This window comes from Kryptolebias marmoratus, linkage group LG10 (assembly GCF_001649575.2).
Source record: "Kryptolebias marmoratus isolate JLee-2015 linkage group LG10, ASM164957v2, whole genome shotgun sequence".
Classification (NCBI taxonomy): domain Eukaryota; kingdom Metazoa; phylum Chordata; class Actinopteri; order Cyprinodontiformes; family Rivulidae; genus Kryptolebias; species Kryptolebias marmoratus.
This window is the reverse complement of record NC_051439.1, coordinates 9,851,837-9,863,369: the sequence shown is the minus strand read 5'-3', so window position 1 is coordinate 9,863,369 and position 11,533 is coordinate 9,851,837. Positions and strand designations below refer to the sequence as shown.

Genomic DNA, 11,533 nt, shown 5'->3' with positions numbered 1-11,533 from the left:
TAGAAAGTTACAAAGGCATTTTAGAGCTAAATGTGTTAGTCAGCATTAAAAACTGTATTTATTTCACGGTCTTTAGTCTTTCAGTATGGCAACAACCAACAAATTGACATTCAGCAGTTTAAAAACTGGTTGAATGTTAAAAATAAACAGTTTTAAACTTTTTGACAAAGTCCAAACTTCAAAATAATCTTTAAAAGAAAATGACAAAAACCTTCTTTTCATGTACTTCTAGCTGCTCGCTAGAAGCTTCTTAATGACTACAACACACATTTAAAAGCTGTAATTTTTCCTAAAGTGTCACTAACTGCTAATAAAGGATTTAATTAAACTTTTAATTGAATTTTTAGGTTTTTGCCTGTGCGTGTGCATGCATGTGTATGTCTGTTAGCAAAATATCCCATTAAACACTGGATGGATTTTGATGAAACTTTCAGAAAGTAATCATTAGATATACATCTACAAATAATTATATTCTGAAGTCAACCCAATTTATGATAGCCACCACAGCTAATCAATCTCAGCAAACACAAAGGTGGTAATAACTAGGTGAGTTTTACAGATATTGAGCTAAAATCTGGCATGGTAGTAACTGAGAATTACCCGCAACATATGCTCCAAGCACTACACATTAACTATTGAAGTATTATTTTATCTATGACAATGTTAACTTTTTTGTTTTTGTTCTGAATGTTTTGTAACCTCTGTGTGCTGTCACTAGTCATGGCCAGGATTATCTTGTAAAAGATATGTTTAATCTCAATGGGTTTTTCCTGGTGAAATAAAGGTAAAGAAAGAAAGAAGTTAATCCTCTTTGTCTGTTAGCAAAATATCTCTTGAACTGCCTGATGGGATTTAATGAAACTTTCAGAACAAAATCATTGAATGTACATCTGTAGTTGATTAATCTTTAGAATCAATCTAATTCAAGATGGCCACCACAGTTAACTGACCTTAGCAAACACAAAAATGGCAATAACTCAGTCAGTTTTACAGATATGGATCTAAAATTTGACTCCTGACCAACCAATATCTTTAGCTATTTTCACATGAAATGTTAAACAGACTTATAGCTATTTTTGTGTTCGCTAAGCTTGATTAGCTTTGGCAGATGTCTTGACTTGTCTTGATTTCAAAAGTTAATCAGTTATAAATGTACATCAAAGGATTTCATTAAAATCTGTCCAATGGTTCATAAGATATGTTGCTCACAAGTGCACACAGACACATACATTCATTCTTGCTATAATAAAAGCAAGAATAAAATGTGTGTGTGTGGCAAGTGTTGTAGAAAATAGGTGGCTAACAGTTCAAACACTCCCTTTTCCAATAGAATATTTTCCTTTTATAAAACACGACAAACGAGCTGCCCCCTGTGTAATAAACTAGTTTCCATGGTGTCAGCATCTTCAGCTCATTTTGCAGCTATAATCAACAGAACATGCAGCACTGCTTCATGTCCTGCAGTTTAATAGTCAGATTACTGAAGTGGAGAGGAACAAAAAGAAAGGAAGTCAGAAAAGATAAGTCTAACATCTGAGACAAAATCATCTTCCGTGTTTCTCCTCTGTCATGTTGCTCATTTGGAAAGCATACCAGTCGCAACACATGCAGACTAACAGAGAGGACTGGTGAGCAAAGTTTAATGAGTCTGTCCTGTGAAACGATCAAAGGGTTCAAGGAGAAGAGTGACGGGACTGATAAAAATCTGAATAATTAGCTGGAAGTGTTTTGAAAGGCAACACACTTGAGGCTCTTCTCCTGCACACATCGGCACCTCACAGCCTCTCTGGATCCACAGCTTCCTGTCACACCTAGAAAAGCCTCACACACAACCGCAGTCTTGGATCTTAACTCAGCTTCACCATCATTATAACACACCGGGAGACCCCCTCTGCTTCTCCTTCCTGTCTGCCTGTTTCCAGCAGTTAGCTGAGGGGGGAAGATGGAAAGATTAAGTCTGCCGGTCCAGATGGTGCCCGTCCAGGGGTCCAAAAACCTGTTCAGACTAACTTTTTGGGATTCTACAGGTATTTTTTTAAGTTTTACAAAGCACATCATATTGTTTTTCAATCCACTGTTTACATTAGCATTCATATAGCTAATTTATTTCATAATGGCAATAAATTAACCCTGAAAATCCTTCATTAACAGAAAATACCACTAAGACTTTAAATGCTCTTCACAACCGGACAGGAAACAGTCAATAAACTTTACACCAATTTGTTTATTAGCTTGTGTCTTTCCTACAACTATGCAGTTCAATTCATATTGAACATTGTGATAGCTTTAATTTTGGTGAATATAAAATGTATATAAGCAGTGCCTTTGTAATATTACCTTTAATTTTTGCAGTAGATCAATACATCAGATAATTAGTGTAACATTGTAAGTATAGCTACAAAATTATATGTCACCTTTTTGCTGGGAAAAAAATTAGTACATTTAATGTGACATGTCATAAAATAAACTGTGTATGAATGGTCTCTCAACTTAGGAAAATAAAATTTTATTTTTAATGTGCCCATAGTTTGATATGTAGAAGCCATGTTTGTTTTTTGCAGCCATTACCCCAAAGAGCATTTAGGAAAAAGAAACACACAAATCAGTCATGACCTATTTGGTTTATATTTTACAGTTTAATGAAAAATACATACAACACAAGTGGTTGTCTGATAAAAAAAAAGAAGTAAACGTAAACGTAAACATGCTCAGTGAGTATAAAATCAACAGCATCACATTCAGTAATTTCAATGGACAGTTTGTGATGTGAATGAAAGGTTTAAAATGCTTACATTACTGACAACCTTAGTATGCAGGTACTGTTTGTAGGCTAGTGTTAATTCACAATTAATCATTACATATACACTTTTTTTTTTTTTACTGTGAATGAGCAAAAACTAGGAGTGAAAGCCAAACAGTATTCTTTTTTTTTTAAGAAGATCATTAAGACAGCAGTGACTTTTTAAGCTAATGTCAGTTAACTGCTATGGTTGTTCTTTAATAACCATGCACTGTGTATAGTTTTCTTTTTTTTCACAAGATCTTAGTATGCAGTAGTTTTTTTTTTTCCGTCAAGCTACATATGCAAAGCCACATACAATGTAGGAATAATTGTACATGTCTTCTAGGTAACTACTAGCGTTGTTTATTGATCCAGCCAGAACAAAACGTTCGACCCTGCAGTCGTTGAATGTTGAAGTCCTTTAGTAGCAGACATTGATGAGCTGTAAACAGCCACCACAGAATGAGATGACAAAATGATCAATAACGTCTCTGAAGACAAATGACATGAGTCCAGCTTGCTGGCTGTCGCGCCCACATTGTGAAAAAACTAAGATTCAGCATGAACAGATGGTCATTGCCCGAGTAAGAGCCCCGAGGGCAGAAAGACAACAGAGCTGAGAGTGACAGCTTCAATATACATCACAGGTAGCCCATTTTACAGCAACATATGTAATGAGGTAATCAAACAACAGGCTCTTCCGTATGTTTAGTGTTGTTCATTTTTTGGCAACGTATTTTTTTTTCTTCCCATTGCTATGGCACGATGACTGAATGTCCTGGGAGCAGTTCCAGTCTAAGCATAGGAGGAAACTGAAAAGGCACATTTCTTGACATCTCAAAAGGACTGTGCACTCTCCGTGTCACTCAGTCTGAGAATCATTCTGTCTCTACAGTCTTTGCAGCTGAAGTGTTCATGTGTTTGACACCTAAATGTTCTCTTTGTCCTTGACCTGTGTTGGTATGAACCCATTCAGCTTGCTGCGCTCCACTGCATACTGTGACAGATCTGTCAGACTGATGTTTTCCTCTTTCTGTTCTTTGTTTTCCTCCGCTGGTTCCCCATCTTCTTCCTCCGTCCTCTCTGCACCCAGCAGGGCACTGCCGTTGCTGATGCCCACGCTCGAATGTCGAGCGTCTTCAGGAATGTTCCTGCGCAGATCGCGGTTCTTATTGCGCCTGGCCAGCTTGGTAAGAGATCCAAAACGTAGGTTGAAGAGATTCTCCTCTGAGGAAGATGCTGTCTGTGGTTGTTGTTCACTGCCCTGCTGGTCATATGACTCACAAGCTCCTTTCAGCCTCAAGTTATTGAGTTTGGTGTCAATGCTTTCCTGGGAAGAAGTCTTGAATCGGCCAGCATCCAGGCTGGCGAACATGGCCCGTTTCTCTGGTGACAGCATGTCAAGTGAGTGGGCTCGCTGCTCGATGCCCAGCTGACGCCGTTCCATGCTGCGGATGGTGGCAGCCCGCTGGAGCTTGTCGTGGATCTCGACACTGAGACGTCGCCGTGTTTCACGGAACTCTGCTCGTACATTTGCCTTCCATTCAGCTGCATGCGCTTTAATCTCACCAACCTGAAACAACAATGTAATCAGAAGATCAGGAAGGGTTTGAAACAAGTGGGTGGTAATGTACAGATTCAGGTTTCTATGGTCCAGTTTAAAGACAAAGTCAGGACATAGTTCAAAGCAGTACTGCATTGGTACAGTGACCTTTCAGATTAAATCAGGTAATCACTACATTAGTCAAACAAACTCAAATCCTATTATAAGTTTTGAAATTGTGAAATAACCTCACTTTTGGTCAATTCTTTATTTTTGGCATTCTTTCATGCCATTTGACTGCCTAGTTTTTTGTATTAGAGGAAAAAGCCAACCGTCTACTTTTATTGACAACAGGTCCAAGTTCCCCACCCAGTGCAATGTACCGAAAGAAGCTCCAAAAAAGATAGTCTCTAAGGTTCCTGATCAGATGTCCAAAAGACCTCATCAGACTCTTTTTGATAAAAAGAAGAGGTTCTACTCTGAGCTCCTTCCAGATGATAGTGATTATCACCTTATCTCTAAGGTTTAGCACTGCCAACCTACTAACAAAGCTCATTTCAGCCACTTATTTCATGCATTTGATCATGGCCTAAAACTTATAGTTATAATTAGAATTAAACTTGAAAATAAACCAATGAAGCAAGATCTCTTCCTGATGTCTCAGCTTCTTCTCCACCACCACAGATTGAAACAGTGCTCTCATTACTGCTATTTAAGCCCCGATCCATCTGTTCAGCTCTCATTCCATTCTGCCATTAATCATCCACAACACTAAACTAAACTTCTCCACTTTAAGTATATACCCATCTCCAACTCGAAGAGAGCATTCCCCTTTTTAAGAATACTACCTTAACGTGGTGGAATGGTTGGGTCTCTCCTGTCAAACTAATCTCCGGGGGGGAGTAAGACTAAGAACGAGACCTTGATAAAGCAAGACTTCAGGAAAACAGGTCTTTTTGCCCTGAATGTGGAAATTAGAGCACCCTTATTGAATCTACCTTGTGGTAGAGCCTTGGCTTGTAAAGCTTGGCCCAAACTAAAAAAAGCTATAGAATGCCCTTTTCATGTCAACTCACCACTTGGGAGAGCAGTTAAGGTTGGGTGTAATATGGTGGGGGCTGAGTGTAATGATTTGCAGTAAAATAAATTGGCTCTGGGGACCTTGCAGAGAAAGCTGTGAAGTCTAATTTTTGATGTAAGAGAAGTAGAAAAAGTAAAACCAAGTGCAGAATTTTCCCCAAGGAAATTGGTCTTTTTAGATTTTTGCATTTTTAAACAGTATTTGCTTTGGCTTTTGTCTCAGCAAGTAATCTTTGATATTTTTTACTTTAAAAACAAAAAGTCTAAATACCCTTTGACCATTTTTTACTATACTTTATAGTCAAAAATGATTCTTAAAAAAGCTCAAAATTGTTACAGCTTTAATTGTAATCTTTATAGGAAAATAATTACTAACTGTGCTGCCTACCAACATTGCTGCAAAAGATTTACCAGAAAAAAAGTACATAATGTCACCCATATTTACAGATATTAAAAAAAGAAAACAGTCCAGTAATCCTTCTAGTGTTTTAATAGGACTAATGTAGTCAAACCTTACCTCTTCTTTGGTCTTTTTTGAGAGAACTCGAAGCCAGTCTCCAATCATGCTGAGGACAGCTGCAAAGTACGCTAAACCCACCAGGATCCAGAACCACACCATGGGCTTGTACCAACTCATATACTCAATGGTCCGATTGTCACCTAGTGAGAAAGGAAAAATACCAGTGAGCTCAGAAGTCAAAGGTCATGCTACTTCAACAAATACAGCACATATTGACAAAGAAACCTTTTGCTGCAAATGTATACCTGCCACATAATCTCCGATTCCCACCGTGGTGAGGGTGATCACAACAAAGTAGATTGCATCCAGTGTAGTCCAGCTTTCAATGTATTTGAAGATGACAGCAGGGATGGTGACAAAGACGATGCAGCCAGCCAGGATGAACAGGATGACGGACGTCACTCTTATTTTTGTCTGGCTGATTTGTCTGTGTTTTTGCTGAGAAAACCAAAATAAGGGACACTATTAGAAGTAATACATTAATTAAAACATTTCATCAAAAGGTGAAGATATAAGCAAAAGAAGACATTAATGCATGAAGCTCTGTCAACCTAAGTGGACACTAGGGGAAACAGAATATTAAAAAACGAAAGGGATAAAGAAAAGAGTTAATAGTGGAGTAATGCTTTCATACTCAGAGTTTTACATTCTTTTACACCCATGGAACAGCATTGTGACCTAAAAGACACGAGGACACAAAAACAGAAACAAAAAGCCTTCCAGTCTAAAACTTGCTACTCACCCTGAATATCTTCTCAACTCGCAAGATGCTTTTCACAAAAATGGTCCCCAGCTGGTCTCCGATGCCCGCCAACAAGAAACCAAAGAGAGGGATGCCAAAAATGGCATAAAGAATGCAAAAGATTTTCCCGCCTTCTGTGCTCGGAGCTATGTTTCCATAACCTGTTGAAACATTGTCGGGAAGATGGCGAAGGGAGAGGGGGTAGAAAAAGAGGGGAAAAACTGGTAAATACTGTTCCATTAAAAACACAAAGACGGGCAAAGAGGACATGTTGACGAGAAGACAATGTCAGTCAAGACCTTCTTATGCAACAAAATCAATTGAAGATTTTATGTAGTGCCTCTTAGTGCATGGAAACGCTCCAACAGAGACAGTAATTAGGTTTCCCTTAAAGACAATTGCATTAATAATGACCCTATGGTAACATACAGAGGTGCAATTATATACAGTGAAGAAGCCTAGAACACAAGATACACAAAGTTTAATTCAATTTCAAACATTTTATCATGCTTCAACCACATATTTGCTTAAAGCAAAGTTTTTTTTCATTATTACTTACATAGCTTTGACAAAATAATTTATGATTTGGAGATGAAGTATAGAGTATGAAGCTATCACCAGTGTTTTTAAAGTCTCAGAACTACATTATAAAAAAAAGACACATTGTGTTTACACTTGAACTAATGCTGAATGCAATTTATAAAAGAAAAAAATGTCACTTGTGTTGTTGCAGTAATATAAAAGGGAGACGAACAAATGTTTGCCCTGGAAAAGCTAGAAATGACTTAATGGAGTGGTAATTTGTTGGTCTGCACCATGTTTGTCTCAGCAGTTGCAATTATGAGAATGCTGAGTTTTACATGTCGTTAAGTCCCGCAGTCATGAACTTCGTTATTGGCCAAAACAAAGTAAGACTCACCTGGGGGCTGTAATATTCAGAAAAGATTAATACAAACTCTTAGAGGGGACCATATGTCTCTTCGATTGATGTCAAAAAAAACTTTAATAAAGGAAAATTTGCATCTTTTTGCGCACTGTATTGATAAACAGAATTTGGTTTCAGATTTTTTTTCATGTTCTGTTAAACTTATTCTAAAAATATTATTGGGTCCAAAATGTGATATACAAATTTAACACTTTTATATTAAAGTAAAATGGCCTTTGAACTGATCATGTGAAACAGCAACACACATAATATAATGATTCAAATTACAAGCATTTTGGCTTTAATTTATAGGCATTACACATCTCTTTTCAGTTTAGTTTAACACACTAATTTACATTAAAAGTCATCTTGGGGCAATGCACAGAAAAAGTAAACAGGTCCAATTTGTACCCAAGGACACAGGCTTCAAATCGTTATGAATATTTATATTGTTTTTTCTGAACACTTTCAGTGAGTAAATATGTTTTTGAAGGCCTCTGAATAGTGTAAGCAGCTCCTGAGTGATTGCTCCTGTTCTAAACTAAACTAAAATCTCAGAGTCAATTCACTCTTTCATATGCTTTGATTTTAAAGTTTACATCTGCACATGGGACACAAAGGAGCCCAGGAGTTTATGTTGGTTTAGATCATTTATAATGATAATGTCTAAGTGGTATTTATGGCATGTCGACTGGGAAGTACCTTTTTGTTTTTATTCTTACATTTTATTGGCCAGCTGTTTCAATTAAAAGTCTTGTTTGAACTTCTTTATGTCATGTTAACATTTATTTTGGAGTTTAAACTAAATGAGCAATAGCAAAAGTCCTTAAATACAGTTTGTATTGACGTCAAATATCAGAACTCGTATTAAGATACAAAACAAAGAAATATTCAAAATTTGTTACCTATGGTTGTGATGACAGTCCCAGCAAAGAAGAAGGAACTACCCATGTCCCAGTAACTGGAGTTCGTCTCCCCAATAGGCCTCACTCCTCTGCTCACAGCTTTTATGGCATGCTGAAAAGAGAAAAAAATATATGACTCATTGTTATCAAAATGCAGGCCATTCAGCCAAACATTTCAAGCTCAGCTATCAGAAAAATAAAAAAAAGGCTGCCAAAACAATTCACAGCACCTGGCTCCCAGTCTGCAGCTGAAATCTGATAAACAGAAAGAAATTGAGCTTCTGTTTTTCATGTCACTTCAGCTGACAATAACAGAACAAACACACGTCTGCTGTGATTTGACAAAACTACGTCGTGATGGTCTGAGCGGAGGAGTGTTTGTGCTCCATCTGCAGTCGTGTATTCAGGTGTGACCCTTGACGTTCCATTTGCATAACACCTGTAAAGTACATGCAGATTGGTTGGCATCAGTTTGTAAGGTTACTGCTCAATAAGAAAAAAAAAGCAAAAGAAAAAAAAGGAAAGCGGAGAAAAAAAATACCAAGAAAAATGGCCTTGAAAAGGGGAAATCTTTCATCATATTGTGAAGCTGCAACAACACAGAGCAGGTCGATTCGTGAAGGGAATTTAAAGTTATCAGTTCAACTGAGAATGTGTCTCACCAGGATTCTGCTATCTTGTTTCTGCTGTTTAACGACATAATGTGATCTAAATTACTGTTTTAAGGGAAGACAATTCCACAAACTAAGAATAACAATGAACAAAAATTAGATAATTTTACAATTAAAGTGTTTGCCTGTGGTAAATATTAAATCCACATAGTTTTAGTGGTGAAACCAGATGTTATTCTGTGGTATTACGAGCAGTAACTTTTCTGATATGTGAGCTTTAAACATAATTTTTTTTTTTTTTGACAGTTCCTTATCAGAACATTATGGGACTTACAACAAAGAAAATCTAATCCCAAATAGTAAAACAGAGGAAAATATAAAAAGAAATGTATGACTTTGGTTTTGCTATGTAATATATTGTGAAATGGAAAAAAAAACTATCTGTGCAGTTTTGTGCTTCCAATCTATGTGTTGTTTACACGTTGTGTAGAATTTGTCATCCTAAGACAAAACAATGCGTATGATTTATAGGAATTATTTTAAGATAAGACTGGATTAAGTTATGTCATATATTTAAATCGAACAAAACAGCTAGTGTAAGGGCATGTAAAGAGCACATTAAATGTGTCAAATATAAATGTTAACACAAACAGATATCACCTGGTTATTTGGGGGGAAACTATTTTTTGTGTATTAAAAATAAATCATATTTTAGGTCCCTTTTGACCTAAAATAAACAAAAACTGGATTTTCTTTGTATCTCATGTTTCCTTATTCTACCTAATTTAAATGTTCCTTTAAGATTCAGATATTATAATATTTATTAGGACTCTGTTGTTTCATCCCCGACTTGTTGAGCGTCTGGAAACACATTTACCACATCATTGTTCTTTGTGCTTTATAACCATGAAAAGGGAAGCCACTATCTGGTGTTCTTTTTATTTTTTAATTCAATGTTTATTGGAATTTTATGACAAAAGCATTCCTTTTCTCATCTTTATAAAAATTTAGTCAGTGTTGTTTCTCCTCAGGGGCTCAATTAAATGAATTAATTTGCTGAGGGACAGTCAGTAGTGAGGAAGATCTATAAGAAGCAGCATGAGCATTTCTGGAGGATGCATTTTAGCCTCTTCATTCAGGGCTACCCCCAACCTGCCCAAGCTTTCAGAAAGATGCACGGCCGTATTTTAAAATATGCATGTGACATACATTTCAAAGCAATCAGAGCACAAACTCTAAGCTGCACATGCTTACTCACAATCTTGTACGGGACTGCTCCAGGTCCAATATAAGTTAGTTACAGTTATGCTATTATGAAAGTTCAATCAAACATACTTTATGGGGGAATTATTACGAGGCTAAACCACAAATAACCTTATTCCTGAGCCAAGGGAGAGACATAAATAGCTGCACAATGTATCTGAATATTTAATCAGGAAATCTATTTTCATCCCATGGCATTTTAACAGCCATGCAGTATGTGAAATGTGAGAAAAATCACTTGTGTGCCCATGCACTTTGAGCCAAGAATATTGTATTATTGAGCCATGAGTATTACTGTGAGTTATTGTAGCTAATTGGCAAGACAAAGTGCAGTTTTGTTTCACCCATCACGTTTCGTATGCGCGACAGAATCTGCACATGGACATTCTTGCAGAAACACAATCGCCAACCAACTGGCTCTTGGCTAATGTGTTTTCACATACTCCACTGCAGGATCATTAGAGAGCAGACAGTCACTGCAGATTTTTATCCTCTCAGTGTGACTTCCTCTGCCCCATGGCAGGCGACAGCAATGATCCAGGCAGCATGGTGCCTCACGCTCTCCTTCGTCCTACTGCGTTCTGATACGGTGCCAAGAACACCCTCCTCCGCAGCACTTTTACCATTAGCGATATCTATAGCTGTACCCCAAACACCTTGAAGTCCTAAAAGCCTATAGCTATACAAGATAAATGCACAATTAGGGCTCGTTTGACTTTTTGGGAGCTATCAAAACAGTTTCAAAACTATTTCTTGTGGGGAAAACAGGTATTTTCAGTATGCAGACACCAAAGGAACAAATTCTTTCCCAAGAGAATAAAAACCAATATAATTAAAGGGCTTAGCAATCCTTGAAGGAATGCCCATCACCCACCGCCTTTCATGTCAGAGTTTTAGATTAAGTTCATCTTATGCTAAGAAATGATGAAATTATAGTGTTGATTAGTTTGACTCCAAAAGTTAATCAGTTGTAGATGTCATGATTTCTAGTATTTTTGGGTTTGTTCTTAGTTTAGTTTTGGGTTCTTGTTTTTCCTGCTTTCTTCAGTTTTGTTTTTTCCTTTTGAGTTTTATTTTAGACTTTTGGTTTTGTTCTCATGTTCTGTCTGTCTCTGTCATAGTTTGGTATTTTCAGTTTGTTGTTTTGATTATTGTCTTGTTT

The 11,533-nt window shown here is 37.0% G+C and overlaps 1 protein-coding gene across 2 annotated transcripts in view; it reads right to left on the bottom strand.

Annotated features, from left to right (window-relative positions):
- Nucleotides 1-2,563: 2,563 nt before the first annotated feature.
- kcnk10b (potassium channel, subfamily K, member 10b) overlaps nucleotides 2,564-11,533 on the bottom strand; it is a 19,286-nt gene continuing 10,316 nt past the window's right edge. For both annotated transcript variants that reach the window (XM_017410712.3, XM_017410703.3), the window contains 5 exons: nucleotides 8,498-8,609; nucleotides 6,668-6,828; nucleotides 6,171-6,363; nucleotides 5,923-6,065; nucleotides 2,564-4,355 (listed from right to left, as the gene is read on the bottom strand). In XM_017410712.3, coding sequence (XP_017266201.1) covers nucleotides 3,711-4,355; nucleotides 5,923-6,065; nucleotides 6,171-6,363; nucleotides 6,668-6,828; nucleotides 8,498-8,609 — 1,254 coding nt within the window. In that variant the 3' untranslated portion in view covers nucleotides 2,564-3,710. The remainder of the gene's footprint in view (nucleotides 4,356-5,922; nucleotides 6,066-6,170; nucleotides 6,364-6,667; nucleotides 6,829-8,497; nucleotides 8,610-11,533) is intronic.